This window comes from Ahaetulla prasina, chromosome 1, assembly GCF_028640845.1.
Source record: "Ahaetulla prasina isolate Xishuangbanna chromosome 1, ASM2864084v1, whole genome shotgun sequence".
NCBI classification, from domain to species: domain Eukaryota; kingdom Metazoa; phylum Chordata; class Lepidosauria; order Squamata; family Colubridae; genus Ahaetulla; species Ahaetulla prasina.
In genome coordinates this window covers 165,138,306-165,156,616 of record NC_080539.1, presented here as the reverse complement: position 1 = coordinate 165,156,616, position 18,311 = coordinate 165,138,306, and the positions used below count along the sequence as shown (strand labels likewise).

General features: G+C 38.6%; 1 protein-coding gene across 16 annotated transcripts in view; it reads right to left on the bottom strand.

The window, feature by feature from the left end:
• Positions 1–18,311, bottom strand: part of ZC3H13 (zinc finger CCCH-type containing 13) — a 45,294-nt gene that overhangs the window by 3,953 nt on the left and 23,030 nt on the right. For 13 of the 16 annotated variants that reach the window (XM_058180189.1, XM_058180197.1, XM_058180171.1 and 10 more), the window contains 13 exons: positions 15,553–15,661; positions 13,873–14,012; positions 12,762–12,922; positions 11,196–11,396; positions 9,970–10,137; positions 8,153–8,463; positions 6,648–7,094; positions 5,565–5,750; positions 4,684–5,140; positions 4,299–4,402; positions 2,076–3,077; positions 772–1,275; positions 115–264 (listed from right to left, as the gene is read on the bottom strand). In XM_058180189.1, coding sequence (XP_058036172.1) covers positions 115–264; positions 772–1,275; positions 2,076–3,077; positions 4,299–4,402; positions 4,684–5,140; positions 5,565–5,750; positions 6,648–7,094; positions 8,153–8,463; positions 9,970–10,137; positions 11,196–11,396; positions 12,762–12,922; positions 13,873–14,012; positions 15,553–15,661 — 3,940 coding nt within the window. The remainder of the gene's footprint in view (positions 1–114; positions 265–771; positions 1,276–2,075; positions 3,078–4,298; positions 4,403–4,683; positions 5,141–5,564; positions 5,751–6,647; positions 7,095–8,152; positions 8,464–9,969; positions 10,138–11,195; positions 11,397–12,761; positions 12,923–13,872; positions 14,013–15,552; positions 15,662–18,311) is intronic. The other 3 variants (XM_058180145.1, XM_058180162.1, XM_058180215.1) reach the window with 2 other exon arrangements.

The window sequence follows — 18,311 nt, the reverse complement described above, 5'->3', positions numbered from 1 at the left end:
GTATATAGGTTGTGCAGGCTTCAGGTTCTGAAGTCAGAAACAGTTATTTTGGAATAATAATTTGGCTTTCTAGTACACATACGACTGATGTAAAAGAATTTTTGCTGAGCTTACCTGGCATCTTCTCCTCATCTTGCTGATCGTCTCTTTTTTCAGCATCACCTGCCAAAATTTCATCCAATTCATCATCACTGATTGGCTCATATTCTCCAGCACCGGATTCCATTGACTGCATATCATCTATTTTTGTTTCATCATCTCCACCTGCAAAAAGATAGAAATGTTGCAACATGCACTTATTCTGTCAAACTCTCCACAGATCCAACAGGAATGGCATGTTAAATGAGATGATGCAGAAGACCTAATTAGGTTTGCTTCTTGTTCATGTCTGGAGCCAGATCAGAGAAACTGCAGTCTGGGTTTAATCTTTTTTCATTCATTTCCTTTCTACGCCACATATAATCCCATCAAAACTGCAATTATCTGGAGAAGGGTGGATGGGAGGTAGGTGTGCGTATGACCTGTTTCTGTCTCTTTTCCCCCCTTCCACCATCATCAGAGTTTTCAGAAAGCAAAAATATAATTCGCACTGGGAAAAGTTGTGAAAGTAAACTTCATTTAGAGTCTACCAGTAACTATGCTGCTCAAAAACTATATGAGGAAAGCTGAAATTCAGAACGTTCAAATAAGAAGATTTATTAAATGATGCCATTTACATGTTTGCTTAAAAGCAGAAAAACTGCCGGCATTTCTATTTTCAGAATGACTTACCTTCTACGTTCTCCACTTTCTCTGCTTCAATTCCATCTTCAAATCCTTGCAAAGAACTTAGGTCTTTATCCTGCCTTTCCTTCTCTTGGGAAGAAGAATCCAGAGAGGTGGCCTCAAAAGCCTGATGATCTTTACTTGCTTTTGTCTCACTGTGCTTGGATATTTCTGCTTGAGAGGAAGTGCTGACACCTCTCTCTCTTTCCAGAGTTTCAGAGAGCGGGCGTTCTTTTTCACGGTCCAGATCTCTTCGTTTTTCTCGCTGTCTGTCTCGTTCCCGAATCCTGTCCCGGTCTCTGCTCCTCAACCATTCTGATTTAGCTGCCTCTCGGTCCCAATCTCTCTGCCTCCCGTCTCGTCTCTCTCTTTCCCGTTCACGATCATGCTCATGTCGGTCTCTGTCCTGCACTCTTTCTCTGCTGTCAAAGGACCCAGATCTGGAGTGACCTTGGCGATCAGATTCAGGAGAACTTCGCCTTGAACTGTGACTCCTTGAATCTTGTCGATCTAGAACACACAATCAATTACATCAGAACAGATGATCAGACTTTCATTTAGAAAAAAACTCAAAACTCAGAAGAAAGGTTTAACAGGACAACAAATCCAGACACTATACCAAATTGCACAACCTCAGATTAATAAACCATGGTTTACTGACCTGAAAACAAATCCTTTGCCTTTCCCTATTCTACTTATCTCTTCTAAAGGAAAATTTGTAACTTGCAGGAAATCTACCAGGGACATGATACCACTGGTAGAAAGAGCTGAGACCAACAGTAGCAATGCCTTGTTCTCTCTTCCCGTTTCACCTTCATTCCCAAATTAAAATTTGGAAAAAATTTCAAGTGATCCCAATATAGCTTTTCAAGAGCCCAATGACCCATACAAAGAGTCAAGGAAGCAAAGCATATTGGAATAATTAACTTTTCCTTTCTTTTCCAACTCCCTCACTTAAAACAGATCCCTTAGGACTACTGATTAGAGGGCTTTATTTTTTGTTTTGCAAACTACTAGCAACACATGAACTTCTAAAAAGCCTAACTGTGGGGTATGAAGAAGGAAAGGCAGGCTGAAGGTTGCCAAGCTCTGCTTGAATAACATTATCCCCGAACAAGTTATTACTAACTCCTTTATAAAGCAATTTTATAAGGTTAGCCATTGCACACTGGCAACAAATCCTTCCTCGTGGGAGCTCCTTGAGCCTCTGTCCTACTCCTGTCCCAAACTCTGGGCCTCCCAAGGACGGAGTTTCAGGACACCCCAGGGATGCTGCACAGGAGGAAAGAAAGCCACACAACAGAAATTACCAGAAGAGGTGCTACGGCTGGCAACCCCTCGTTTCAGCTGATCGATTCTGGACTTCCGCTCTCCTGCAATTTCAAGGCATCTCTGGTCTCTGTCGCTTGAACTGCTGTGTAAGATCTTCTTAACTGCCGCCTGGTCATCTCCGCTGCGATGTGCAGAATCATTAGAGGGTGATCGGAGTCTACTTGAAGTACGGCTCCTGTTGCTACAGAGGCTGCTGCTACGCTTCTGCTCTGCAGGGCGGAGGTGAGGGGTTTCTTCAACCCCATGAGAAACCTCCATGGTTTCGCCTCGTGTACGGTGGCTAGTTCTATGGGGCTCCTCAGAAGTCCTTTCTAGAACCGTTTCCCCACGCTCTGGAACGTCTTCATCTGACCAGTCACTAAACGTTGTGTCCTCCCTCTTGGGAACAACTTCCACTACTGCAGTTTTCTCAGGTGCTGCTGCCACCACTTCTTCTTTCATGGTTACGGGTGGTGTCCTGGGGCCTTTTTTCTTCTTCTGATGGGGGCCACTGTCTTCTTCAGAAGCCTCAGAATCTCCCTTGGATCTCTTGCGCTTCTTTTCAGCATTTTTCTTTTTCTGACCTTTCTTGGGAGAAAACACTGGAGTTTTCTCCACTGGCAGTTCACTGATATAGCGCTCTAACCCACCACCATCGTCCTCTTTCTTCTTCTTTGCTGTTTTTTTCTGTATTTTAGCTTTCTTCTTGTCTTCGTGCATGTGATCTACTGCCTCGTGCTCTTCAGAATCCCGTTTGCTTACATTATCTTGGATTCTGGTCCTTGTACTCTCATTTCCCTCTCGCTGCTCTCGCTGTTTGTCCCCAGAAGTACCCCGTTCTTTGTAATCGCTTTCTTCATAATGTCTCAGGCTTTCCTTTCGCTCTGGCTTTCTCTCGCTCTCTTTCCAACGGCTCTGCTTCTCTTCTGAAAGGCGTGAAGGACTAAGTGAACGTGATTCCTGAGGACGTACAACCTGACTCAATAAACGTCGTTTTTCATCTATAAAAAAGAAAATGTGTCATGACACATCATTTTGGAACAAATCTTTATGTCTAGAAATATTCTAACTTACAGCAAAGAAGAAAAAAATCCAGCTATATTTTTTGTTATGAGAAGAGGAAATTATTCTTAAGATTGGAGGCTTGACATAAAAGTTACTTGTAGGAAAATCATCAGCATGTATACACTTTCTTCTACTCCTAAAAATACATCCCTCCTTTCCAAAGTCAAATGAATTTAAAAAATAATTGGTTTTAAAGTCAGGCTGTTAAACACTATTGATTCATAGATTTTTTAGAATGCACTTTGGCCTTCTTAACAATGGCAATATCAACAAATTATTCTATTCCACTTCATAATTAAAAGGGACATACAAACAGTAAACGAACAGTGACCTGGACAATTTTTTTTACAAAAATTTGCAAAAGAGACTTATTTAAATTTTGAAACTTGTGAGAAAGGACAAAAAAGAAGTGAAACCAAGTTCTACAACATTATATGAATGAACTGAAGATTGCTGGAACTAAAAGGAAGGAAGTAGGCCATAGTTGCAGGCAGCCATCACAGCATCCCTGCAAACATGTAATCACAATTTGGGCACTCAGCAAGCGGCTCACAATTATGATGTGATTATGTGATAACCATTTGTGATCTTCACTGCCAACTTTGAACAAGCAAAGTCAATGGGGAAGTGTGCAGGAGATTGCAAATGGTGATCATCTGACTTTGGGAACTGTGAACATGTAGAATTCACCTAATCATGGCAATGGCAATTGGGACTGCCATTGTAAGTCAAAGCAGACACGTGACACTGTGCCTTATAACTGTGCTGCTTAGTGATGGGAGTTCCTGGTCCCAATTACCACTGGTGAAGCCTACCTGTAAATACCTCTATATACAGGAGTTTAACTGTACAATTTAGCTTAACTTCCTCAGCTGCAGATGCCACTACACACTATCACATGATGTTCTAGGTACCAAAAATAATGGACCAACAAATTCATAAATAAATGGATGGTCAAAATCTTGCCAAATCTCAAGTGAGAACAAAAAAAATTGTTAAAAAAACAATTAAAAAATTGTTTTGTAATTGTAAATTTGAAAAGGTTGCAGTCTCACAAGCTTTAAAGGTTTGCGGACCCTATCTTAGGACAGAGCAGATGTTGTGTTCATAGGAACTGTGTGGCCAACTCCTGCTATTAAGTACATGCTTTCACTCACTCTGATCTTCTCCACTATTGTAGGCATCACTATCAGGTGAATGCTCACGGCGGCGTTTAGGAGATTTCCGAGGGCTGGGGCTACTTTCATTTCTGTGACGTTTTCTGCATTACCCAAAAGGAAAATGTTAGTCATTAAATTCTAGGTACCTATTTCTAACAAATCTCATTCATCTTCTACCATAAATACAAACACGATTATTACACACCAACTTTTAAAATTCATATTGAATGTCAAGAATCTTTTTTTTTTTTTAAACAGTTTACAGGAAGACATATGAACTGTCAATGTTTGTTTGGATAATGTAGGGTATAACTCGCTCATTCCATTTACTGTCTCACACTGCATAATTATTTATTTTATTTTTTAAAAAAAACAAACTCACTTTGATTTCCTCTCTTCACGACTATCTCTTGTGGTCCTTTCTTCACGAACATCTTCTCTCTTGTCCCTGCGTTCTTCTCTTCCTCGCTCTTTGTCATCCCACTCTCTCTGTCGTTCCCGTTCTTTGTCTCTTTCCCGGCCCCGCTCTCTTTCCCTTTCTCGTTCTCTTTCTCTTTCCCGTTCTCTTTCCCGCTCCCTTTCCCGTTCTCGGTCCCGTTCTCTGTCATGTTCTCTATCCCGTTCCCGTTCCCTGTCCTTATCTCTTTCTCTCTCACGTTCTCGCTCACGGGCCCGATCACGTTCTGCTTCTCTCTCTCTTTCCCTCTCCCTTTCTCGCTCCCTAGGTCTTTCATCCCTCCTATCTTCATTCCTGTCTACTCTTCGTTCTTCCAGTCTTTCATCACGATCAATATCATCATTTCTTCCCTGGTGTCGTATGGGTGAGCTTTGCCTCTGATCTGTAGTGAGAAACAGGTTTTAATTCCAATTTATAATCAGCTAATTTATTTTCCAATATTTGGGCATACTAATGCTTTAATGTTAAATCACTGCAACAGTTGTGACATAATTAATTCTGAAGGTATTATTTAGATTAAGTATCCATAATGATAAAAATCTATGGAGATGGAAGGTTGAAGGGGGAAATGACAACCTCCACTGTACAGCAAAAAAGACCCTGAATTTAATATTTCTTTGGGAAATTTGCTCAGTAAACCGTACTGTGCTAAATGAGCTAGCTAATTACTAGTACTTGTAATTAAAGTTCCATGAAGTCAGTGTAACTTTCACATTCATTTTTAATGTTATTCTACCATTATGTCTCTTTAGTAAGAATCCATTAACAAGTTAACGGTTAAAAAAACACTCCTGAAGAGTACTTACCTCTTTCTCTATTGTCACGCTTATCCCTTTCTCCGTGTCTTCTTTCAAAAGAAGAATCTCTTGCATGTTCACGGCTTTCATAGCGATCCCTGTCAGGGTAATTGCTCCGTGATTCCCAGTTGTCATGGTAGCTACTACTAGAATTATGACTATCAACTTGAGAGCCTCTTGTTCCTCGATTGCCTACTGAAATCAAGACACGCGGAAAACATGAAAAAATCTGTTGCCAGAGATTAGCTACTACAGATAGATTAAAAGAACTGTATTTCATAAAAGGATTTGTAAATTGTGCACCAGAACTGTCAATATGCATTCAGGCAAGTTAAAATGTAAATCCTAATCTAGGATGATAATTTGTGTAATATATTTCCCATAAAAAAGTTAAATATAAGGAAGTTTTCCTTAAAAGTCCTGTCCTTTTCAATTAATATACATTTCAAACTACAGAACTCCATATGCAGAAATCTAAGCAATTTAACTTTCAACTCCTCAGTTGAGCCCAGATCAACTCTGTGGTGAATTAAAAGGAATTCAGACTCAGAAAACTATTGCTGGTGGGGGGTGGGGTGGATGGAATCACAGACTCAAAACAAAATCCAGCACTATGAAAAGGAAATCCTTGTTTGACCATTCAGAAAGGTTTAAAATCATCAGGAAAACACTCCTTCTCAAGCAAAAGCTAATCTTTAGACTAATTTTCAACAATTTTGTTTTAGCAAAGGAGTCTGCATTCATACAATCTGCTAAACCAGGGGTCTGCAATCTTGGCTCTTTTAAGACTTGTGGACTTCAACTCCCAGAGTTCTTCAGCCAGCAAAGCTGAGTTGAAGTCCACAAGTCTTAAAAGAGCCAAGTTTGCAGACCCCTCTGCTAAACAGTCGTTTCAAAAACTAATTCATTTCATATCAGTGAATTAAAGGAAAGGATCTCCTCAGGATCATTGTACTATGGATATGGTGACTAAATTTGGTCAGGTCATAAAAAGAAATGAGCTATAGTGTAATTCATTTCTACCCTATTGATTAAACAGATGTTTATGTAAACAAATAGTGTAACATTCATATTATTTCATGCATTATATACCCTTGTCTGTTAATTCAGGACCTCTCCCTCTGCTTCTTCCAGATGTTCTGGATTCATTTCTTGTTTCACTTCTTGAATCTGTCCGACTCTCAGCACGAGAATTATCTTCCCTGCCATGGGCTCTTGCATAGCTACGCGATTCCTCCAAATACTGCTCCTCTTTCTTATGTTCTCGACACTCTCTGTCCCTGTAGTCATGTGAATCACGTGTAGAACGTAAGTCCCTCTGATCCCGGCTTTCTTTATTGTCTCTACTGAAATCCCTGGCATCACGTGAATCCCGAGATTCTCTTGGATCTCTGCGTTCTCTGTTATCTCTGGTTTCCCTTCGATCTCGTCCGTCCCGGGATTCTCGATCATCTCTGTGATCTCTGAGGGTACTTTGCTCTTGGTCATAGTCCCGTTCATCCCTGTTGTCTCTTTCTCTTCCCCTTTTTCCTCTTGTTTCTGGAAGTAAAATAAATACAAATGTAAATATACAATCAACTTAATAGTACAGTTAGTCCTTGACTTACAACTGTTCATTTAGTGACTGTTCAAAGTTACAACGGCACTGAAAAAAAGGACTTATGACTATTTTTCACACTTAGGACTGTTGCAGCATCCCCATGGTCACGTGATTTACATTTGGATGCTTCACAGCTGGTTCATGTTTATGATGGTTGCAGTGTCCTGGAGTCATGTGATAATCATTTCCAAACTTCTGGCAAGCAAAGTCAATGGGGAAGCCAGATTCAGTTAACAACTGGGTTACTAGTTTAACAACTGCAGTGATTCACTTAACAAATGTGGCAAGAAAAGTCATAAACTGGGGCAAAACTCACTTAACAAATTTCTCACTTAGCAACATATATTCTGGGCTCAATTATGGTCATTAGGTTGAGGACATTAAGTTGAGACAATTATGGTCATTAGGTTGAGCAGGGGGAAAACATGGAAAATAAAACATTTCAAAAGAATTTTGTGGTGAATAACATATATTTATGTTTGATACTAATTAAGCATAATTCTTATTCTACCATTGCTAATCTTAAAACATTTCTAATTCGTAATCCAAAAAGTCCTACTTCCCCACTTTGAAAGTCTGCATAATATTTTGTTTAACATCCACATTCAGAGAAAAGGTAGAAAAATGGTTCTGAAAAATATTTTTGAAAGCAGATGCTCCATGAGTCTAGTCGCGTCTTTTCAAGCTAACAAATTTTATTAAAAGGCATAAACAAACGAGAAGAGAGGACTCACTGGAAAAGGCCCTGATGTTGGGAAATACTGAAGGCAAAAGGAGTAGGGGACGGCAGAGGATGAGATGGGTAGATGGTGTCATTGATGCAGTGGGTGTGAGTTTGGGCAGATTCTGGGAGACAGTGGAGGACAAGGGGGCCTGCAGGGCATGCTATGGTCCAAGGGATTGTGAAGAGTTGGACAAGACTTAGCGACTGAGTCAAGGAATGGTTCCGTTAAATAGGGACGATCTGTATTCATACAGTCTTTATGATTGTTCATACCATCTCTTCTTTCATGGCGACGATCGTGTGACTGTGAAATCCGCTCGTGATCATGCCGGCTTCTCTCTCTAACTGGGGAACGATGCCTGGAAGATGACTGCTTTTGCTGTGGAGAAGGCGATGCTCGGTGAGGATAAGGAGAAGAAGACCGACCTACGGGTGGGGAAGTTGTCCTTTTGTAAGAGGGGGAAGGGGTTCTTTTGTGACGTGGTGATGGAGAACGTCTTTGAATAGAAGAACCCGACTGAGATGAAGAAGAATGATGCATCGACGATACAGGAGAATGATGCTGTGTTGGTGGTGAAGCAGACCTGTAAACACAGAAATGTTTACACATCTCAGTGCCACATACATTTTGAGCACTATTCACACAAACCTTTATATTATCTCTTGCTAAAATTGCATTCAGATTGGTTCCAAAAGTAGAGCAGAAGTTCCATAGCCAAGCTGATTCCAGCCTGTACACAATTTTCCTTGCCAGGCATTTGTTTTCATTAATACCTGAACAGTATGTTTGGCTTTGGGGGACTAAAAATATGCAGTATTCAAATCATTTTTAAATATCCATATACTGTATACCCAACAACAGATGTTTCCTGGGCAAATTCTGTTAGATTATAGGTCAGTTTTCATCTTACCTATAGCATTTCTCAAAGCTCATGATTTCACCCTGCGTGCAGAACACCCTATATACAGCTTTACTTCTTCTATTACCAGTATGGGATGATTATTTCTAACCTGCCTTAGGCAACCGTGAAGGGCTTGCATCCCAACTATGAGAGAGGCCACCATCCAAAATGGGTAGGGGCATCCCTGGAAACCTGCAAAATTCTCTGTAATAATCACAAAGAAAAATCCAATGTTCTATTTCTCCCACACATACACTGTCTCCCACTCAGGAATTAGGCTTTAGAATAAAAATTGAGAAAGAATCCGTTTTTAAAGAGGATCATTGGAGCTGATAAGAGAATGGTTATTCCTTCTTTCCCAGCATTGATTTCCCTTCAAAATGTTCTCCCAAAAACAAGAATTTTAAATATCTCCCCCTCATTTTTTATGTTAATGGAAGTTGTTCCAAAAGCTCCCTACAATGGGAAAGGTTCTTCATTGAGAGCTGGTGCATGCAGGTGAAGACTATCCCTTCCTTACCCAGCAATATACCCCAAATATACCCCAAACTTTGAAATAGCTGTTATCAATGGTAACAATACAATGCCATACAAAAACCTGAAGAGTAAAAAAAAACAGTTGCTGAAATGAATCAAGCATGTGTTTTTTTTGGGGGGGGGGGGGTTAGGACAGTATCAAGTCTCAGAATATCAAATGGGGCGGGGGGGGGAGGAATGAGTATTAGTTTGGGGACTTTAATGAATTGTGTATAGGACAGATGTTACCCATGCTTAGTATGCTATGATTAAATTGTGCTTGTTTTCAGTCCTTCCTAAAATATCTTTTATTACATTTTACCTTTCAAGGGCAGAGAGTAAGCAATTACACTGCACACAACAAGCAGACCCTTCAACCACATGGGACAAACAATAAGAACAAGAGAATCAAAGCCAGCTGGGTGACTTTGGGCTAATCACTCTCATCCCAACCCATCTCACAGGGTTTTTGTTATGGGGAAAATAAGAGGAAAAAGGAATATTATCTATGTTTGCCACCTTGAGTTCTTCAGAAAAAGTAATAAAGGTGGGATAAAAATGTAATAAAATTTAGCCTTCACATTGCAACAAACTCTCATGAATAAATGAAGTTTAAAATACATGGACATAAAATAACAATACACAGACACAATTTTTTTAAAAAAATCCTACCTGCGGGAGGGTGAAAAAGAATGTTTATGGCTGCTGGATTTAGTTGGCGCCCAAGATGTCTGCCTTCTTCTTGTGGCAGGAGAATACTCTCGTGAAGAAGAATTGCTACCAGAATGGTCTTCTGGACTAGGTGAACGTCTCTGTCTGTGGGAACTTTCTGAGTGATCCCTGAGGAATAGTCACACAGCCAACATATAAAACATGGTCATTAACAACAGCATGGATAGTGTTATTTATAGCTTGAGGCAACGTATCTCCATTTAAAGGAGAAACATACTCCTTCCTAGAAAATATACTATAAATGCCAGTATGGCGTAACTTATTCTCCAAAGCACCAGAAGGCAGGGCAAGAAGTAATGCAAGCTGGTTAAAGAGAGATCCAACTTAGATATTTTTTTCTGATAGTGAAAACAACTGATCACTAAAATAGCTTGCACATTGGAGTTATTGATGCACCATCACTTGAGGTTTTCAAAAACAGATTAGACAATCACTGGATCAGGAAAATGTAAGGTTTCCTGCTTTGACAAGGGTTGAAGACCTCTGAGGTCCCATCCAGCCCTATGATTCTATGTTCTATGATTAAGGTGGTGGCCTAGAAACTAGGAGAACTAGTTCTAGTTCCACCTTAGGCATGAAAGCTGATGGATGAGAGTCACTCTCTCTCAATTCAACCCACCTTATAGGACTGTTGTTAGGGGAAAATAGGAGGAGGAAGGAATATTGACATGATTGTTGCACTAAGTTACTTATAAATAATAAAAAAAATCTTTTAAAAATTGTCAGGGATCTGAAGATGGAAATAACTGGTTGCTATCTATTTCCACAAATTAAAAAAATAAATAAATGACAAGCCACCCAAGGTTTGGTGCCAGTAAGAAATTTACATGTCTGGAGTCACACTCTACTCTCTCTAAGTGGCATCCATTAACACCAATCCTCCAAGGCATATTTCCATTAAGGAAGTGATTTCCTTTTCCATTCATTTTCTCACACACAAAGCTCACTTGTCTCACATTTGTTTTGGAAGATGGAGAGATTCCTTGAAACACATTTTGGGAATGTATGGGGGATGACACAGAGGGAAAAAAGATCACAAAATTGGGTTGAGCGAAACCATGGCTGCTTGTTGAATGTTACATTTTGCTCTAGCCTTTTAGGAGTAACCTGAAGATATTCTGAACAAAATGATAATAATACTGAAAATTTAAACAAACTGTATTTACCTTTGCTTCTCTTTTTTTTCTTTATTATGTCTCTCAAAATCACGTCCCCTTTCCTTAATCTCCTTTGGCTTTTCTTCTACCCTCTCTTTAGCTTTATATTTTTCCTTATGTTTTTTCCCTTGGGTAGAGTCTTCTTGTACTGGAGGTGGTGGGCTAGGCGTGCGAGGGCCTTTCTTTTTATTGTGGTTATTTTTTGAATTTCTAAAAATCAATACACAAGCCAGTATTTTAAAAATTTAATCAGCTTATACTGTATTATAACAAAATTATCTGAATGCCAATGTGATATGTTCTGACATCTAAAGTACAAAATTGATTTAGCAGCTGAGCACACAAACATTGCATTAAATGTCCACCTGAGGTCTCCTATAGTCATTTAAATGAACAATTGTGGTTCTTGATGGGGTTGCCATGGATAAATCTTCTACATTTGTCTCTACCTAAGAGCTGGTTGCATAGGCCTATCTGCTACATAAACTTCCATTTGGCAAAAGTGTACACACAAAGAGTGAAATCCAACCATTCAGGAGAAAAGAAATTAACTTTTCCGTCTACATCCTCAGAACTTGCTCCAGAGTTATTTGCCAAAGCAGATCTGGAGGGAACTGCATTGAGAGAAAAACGGAGGAGAAATCCTTGTCATATAAGAGGTCTTCATCTAAAAACCAGGTGTCAACTCTGAAGCGAAGCTAGCTGAAGCCATCTTCTGTTGCTTCATAGTAGCCACGAACTCTGAAGGGGGGAAAGGAGGGGGAAGGAGATAGATTGGCTAACAGTCAAAACAAAAAGTTTTCTTGTGGGAACCAAGGTCATCCCAACAGATGACTTTGTCATGTTGAAGGAGGAGAGGAGTGACCAAGCAGCCTGCCAGCTTTCATTGGACAATGTGACCAGTGACATCTGGGGAGGGGAACATTTGCCCTTTTAATTAGGCTAAAAACCACAGGAAGTTTTAGTTGGTTTTCACTAGCTGTGTCAATATGATGTATCCAATAAACATATTCTTTGAGGAATCTACCCGCCTTGGAGTTCTGCTTTTGGTGGATGTGTTACTCGGAACACTGACACCAGGTCTAGAATCAATGCCAGGTGTTTAACATTTTACGAATTTCGTAGACATCTCCCTCACAAAAATCCTTTTTTTTTTGTTTTTGTTTACATTTATATCCCGCCCTTCTCCGAAGACTCAGGGCGGCTTACAGTGTATAAGGCAATAGTCTCATTCTATTTGTATATTTTTTATGAAGTCAACTTATTGCCCCCCCCCAACAATCTGGGTCCTCATTTTACCTACCTTATAAAGGATGGAAGGCTGAGTCAACCTTGGGCCGGGCTTGAACCTGCAGTAATTGCAGGCTCTGTGTTCTAATAACAGGCTTCTTACCAGCCTGAGCTATCCCGGCCCATATTCCATATAAAACCATAGCTTGCCAATATTGCTGGTCACCTTCACGTTGGGAATACCTCCATGGTGCCATAGGACTGCTTGGCAAACAAAAGGACAAACCCACAACAACACAAGGTAAGAGATAACCATGTTGTTATAAAATATGCCAATCTACTTACCTCTGTTGCTCCATGAGTGGGGAAGATACCGCTGAAACCTTCTTCTCCCTCTTAGTGGCAGTGGAGGACGTTTTAGGGCTTGTCCTTAATTTTGGAGATTTACTTGATTTTCTTGGTGAAGGTGAGGATGATAATTTTGATCTAACTGCCTCTGGAGAAATCTTGAAAAGAAACAATTAGTATTTTATAAAATCTAGTAATGACCTTGCCACAAATAAGAACCAAGTATCAATGAAATTGATCCATACCAGAAAGCAATTCCTTTATCAAATATTCATTATTCATATGATAATAATAATAAATAATAATATTTTAATTTGTATACCGCCCTTCTCCCGAAGGACTCAGGGCGGTGAACAGGCAGATAAAATATAAATACACAAAATAATTAAAAACATCCCTTAAAAAACTAATTCAAATGCCCAAAAATGTTAAAAAACGTACTCCACCGTAAAATAACAAAATTTAAAAAACCCATCCAATAAAAATAAAAATCAGGCTAGTCCAGCCATACGAAATAAATAAGTTTTAAGTTCGCGGCGAAAGGTCCTAAGGTCAGGTAATTGTCGAAGTCCGAGGGGAAGTTCGTTCCACAGGGTCGGAGCTCCCACAGAGAAGGCCCTCCCCCTGGGGGCCGCCAGTCGACACTGTTTGGCTGACGGCACCCTGAGGAGTCCCTCTCTGTGGGAGCGTACCGGACGATGGGAGATAGAAGCCGGCAGTAGGCGGTCCCGTAGATATGCATGCATAGCCTCTAAAATCCACTGAAGGACAAAAATTCAGTAAGTTCTAAATTTCATTATTTATTTGGCAAGAAAACAAGCTGATGTATAGGCATTCATCAGACATTTTAAAATGTAGTCTAAAGTATCAATACATGTCATCAGTTTTCCACGCTGGTAGGAATCATGTAACAGTTTAGATTCAGAACTACAATGAGGTATGTATATGTATTTATAATAACTATATGGTATTATCAATCATTTTCTTGCATACACACCTAAATGTGTATATATCTAACAGGAATTACTATCCTGAAGATTTGTTAATTTGTTCAATAATGTCCACTAGTTATTTATGACTATGCAATGATTCTTTTCAAGATACAAACCTCTTTTTTAATTACTATTTCTTCTCTTTTATCCATGTTTTCTTCTTCAAGCTTCATTAACTCTCTCTGGATCTTCTGGCGCTTCATTTCCAAAGACAATTCATGGTCGTAATCATAATTAACATCTCCGTTATCAGAATCTTAAGTTATGAAAAAGAAGGCAGGAAGGGCGAAGGGAACAAAGCCAGTTAGTAAACTCTTTCTTTATACAAATACACTCTAAAAATAATAATCATAATTCAATATATACCATCATTATGATTTCCCATTTCATTTAAGAGTGATTCCAATTAGGCAATAAACATGATTTTTGAATGTTATTCAGCGGCGGCAGTAGTGTAGGCAGATTCAAAAGAGAATATTGTTTTCTCCATTTAATTCTTGAAAAAATGTGCATTCTCATAGGCTAGCCTAATTGTATTAAATGCAAATCTAAATTTTCTTCCCAAAGAGAGAAGCGATAAAAAAAATATATAACAGGAAGAGAGGAACAGAAACAAGTGCCTTTGCTATTGCTTCTGTATTACTGAATTGGCACTAAAGAGACCATTAGAGTATTAATCAGAATCAGTAACCTCTGCAATTAAATCCTTCAGTGTTACCCTCTTCTTCGTATGTGAACACAGTCCCTACCCAGGTCGTCTTTTCTGCTGTTTTTGCTTCCCGAGTTAGATAGCAACAGCATACAAGGGTTTGCTCTTCTAGAAATTTGCATACTAATGACATCTCAAACAAGGCAAGACCAGGAGTGCATCCCAATGGCTTGTTATTAAATAAGCTGTAAATCGATGGTACAATGCAAAGAGGTAATCCTCATTTATCGACCATTTGTTCAGCAAAGTTATGATGGTACTGAAAGAATAACTTTATAGTCCATACAAGCATCACAACAGTCCCTCAGTCATGTTATTGCCATTACCGTTAGTATGTGTTGTCCTGTGCTTGAACTGCCTTCCCCCCACCTGCCTCCAAACTCACACATTGCAGAGTAGATAGACTGTAGGGGAAGAAACTGCAAACAAGCAAACTGTTGGCTCTTCTAAACACTGAAAGCAATGCATCTGTGCCAGCAGTTTGGGAATGGGAGCTATGGGTACACTATGCAAACAACTTGCGCTACTCACTTGAAATCTCTTTCTCTCCAATCTCTCTACTCTGTGGTATGGTGGGTAGTGATATCTGTAGGCTACATAAATAGCTTATAGTATTATTTTGAAATTCAAAATAGAGCACTCTACGGGGAAAAGAAAGGTAGAGATGGGAGAGTAAGAGAGTAAGTTGTTTGCTCTTCTATGCATCAAAAGCAATGCAATCATATTGGCAACTGGGGATGAGAGTTCTGGACACACAATGCAAACAGCTTAGAGCAGGGGTGTCAAACTTGCATCGTCATAGCAGCATCACATGACTTTCCCCCCCTTCACTAAACCGGGCGTAGGTGTGGCCAGCGCATGACGCAGCCAGCTCTTGGGCCGGGAGTTTGACAGCCCTGGCTTAGAGTATTCTTTTGAACTCTTCCCCTCCTATTTCTCCACTCTACAGGGGTAGGGGAGAGATGAGAAAAATCAAGCAATTTCTGTAGGCAATCTATTTTTTGCCTGACCTTTATAAAAGGTTTAGAATGGCAAGTCAAAATACATGTTAATTTGTTTGCAAGGTTTAATAGCATATGCTATTTACCGTCTCTATTTGTTTCCCAGTCAGGATTTTCTTCTTCACTTTCTGGAGTCCTTTCTTTAGTAATTTTAATATCTTCCTTTCCCCTGTGCCTCCCTCTTGTAGACTCTTTCTACAGAAGAAAACATTAAAGAATTACTTAGCATTTTTCAAAGCAGAAGATGAAATCTGTTTTAATGTTACTTTTATCTGTTGTGGTATAAGTTCACAGCTGACCATCTCAACTCTTAATTTCAAAAACTGCATGGTGAAATATCGAAATTGGTAAAATGTTCTGATATATTTAATAATATATATTAAGAAACCTACCCAGATAAGAGTATAACTCCAGATCAAATGCTAAACTGTGGTTTAGAATTCCAGAAGTTAAGCAGAAGCAAGCCCTTGGCTTTAAAGTCCTTGAATATCAATATGAAACTGAAGGCTAATACTGATTATGCTTTGGAGAAAGCTCTTAGCTCATGGGTGATTTCAGAAAATTTCCTATACTCAGATGACCAACTGTTAGTTGCTACTTCATTCCCTTCATAAAAATCTAAAACCTGGACGTTGCAAGTAATCCAAATTCCCTATAATGTGTGAAGTAGAAGTTGTAGCAAACAGCATTTAACAAAGAAATCACAATTTGGAAGCCAGTTTTTAAAGTGGCTTTAGGACTGTTTTGTAATGTTTTGCTCTCACTGCACATTATAGGAAGCAGCAATTAAGGGAAATACAAGACGGCAGCTATGGGGCAGCCTAAACATGCAAAGGACTTCTTTATCTCTTAAAATTAGATCCCCAAAGTAGGCCTGTATTTTACTGACAGTACATTCTGTTCACAAATCAAAAATTGGAATTATAATTGAATGCTACATTTTTTATCCCATGAATTTCTATATAATTTAAAATAGAAGTTTAAGAAGACAGATAAACCAAGTGGGAAAGTATTCAAAACCCAAACATTCATCATTGCATGTTCTTTTAAACTAAGAAATGGTTTAATACATTTCTAAAATAACTTTTATTCTGATTGATTGATGTCAACATTTAGCGACCACATGGATAGATTTTCTCTAAGATGATCAATCCCCAAAATGGTTCTGTAAGACTTCCAATAGTAGCTTTTGATTTATAGGCTTCTAACATTTAAATGTATAAAATGTGCACAAACTATATATTTTAAAGCAACTATATAATGCTCTTTCCCAATGTTGTTACTTTCTGTTATGGTTCTAACAAACTTCCCTAACTTCTCTACAGTTGCATGAAAAGTAATCCCTAATCAAATGATATATTTCACTGAAACTCTATGCAAAAAGAAGCTAACATCTCAATATGGTAAGGAAGTTTAACTTTGTAAACAAAAGGTTTGGACACCCTTCCAGTTGATACAGTAATACTTTTTTTAAATGTAGTTGTTAGTAAGGCTCCAAAGAGTTAACTGATTCTTTAGACCTACAATTAGCCAGGTGAACACAATTCCACAGATGAATAAATACTGAACCTTCTATCCTCACTGATGATTATTCTTCTTTCTATTTTCAACAACGGGCATATTTAAGCAGCTGTCTGAGCATTTGAAAACAAAGACAATTCACCCTTACCAAGTATAGGAGGGCTGTAACAATATCTGAACATTTCTAGCTAGTAAGTTTAACAATGAGTAATATGTTTAAGAAATGGAAATTACATGAAACTGTATTATCTACAGATTATGGCAAGATCTGAAAAAATTCGGCTGGAAAACAGGTCAAATCTTTAAAACAGAACTCACAGATCATTGCTACTGACATGTTGAAAAGCTAAAAACAAAACACTGGAATACTCATCTACAGATCCATAGTGCAATACTGTTTATACAATGATGAGCAAGAGAAAATTATCAGAAAAAAGTACTCTGATCTCATCAGAAAAATATTATAGTAAGTCTTGATAAACCTAAAATGTTTTTGAAATTAAGTGCTTTGGACTGAAAAACCAAAAATTTAACTGTTTGCCTACAACTAAAAGATTTATTTGGAGAGAAAAAACCAAAGCATTTGAAAAAAACACCTCACTTTCTTAGCTAATATGCATAGAGGTGGCTCTATTATGATTTGAGGTTATGCAGGAGCCAGTGTCACAATATACTGTCCACATAGAAGGATGGCTCCAACTTTGTATCAACATAACCTCCAAGCTAATGCCTCACAGTTGGTGAAGAAATTGAAGCTGAAGATATTTCAGGAAGACAATCAAACATACCTTCCAACCCACCATGACAAACAAGCCAATCAGAGTTGCCCTGATCCGCAAGATGGGTGGCATGCATGCATGTATAAATACTGCCTTGCTTAACAACAGAAAATTCTGGTCCCAACTGTGGTCTTAAATACAGCATAAGTGTTCGAGAAGATGATAAATTATAAGAAATTATAATTAAACAAGACACTTTAGTTAATTTCTTACAGTGTGTAGATAATCCTTTCATTGAACACATTATGGAAACTACTATTCTGTTACATCTGAAAGGAATTTTAAAAAATCCTATTATTCAGTTTTAAACAAAAATCCTATTATTCAATCTCTCAATCATTAACACACAATTAACAAGATATGAAATGTTTAAATTTTCAGTTACTTTGTAAGTAAGGCGGTGTTATGGCACCAATAATTAAATTAACAAGTTAAACATATATTTAAATAATATAATACAAAGTGTATCTCCTCAAATACAGATTCTTAATGACAATTTCCCCAGATGAATCAGCCAGTTTTCCTATCCAAAATAAGAAGACTTC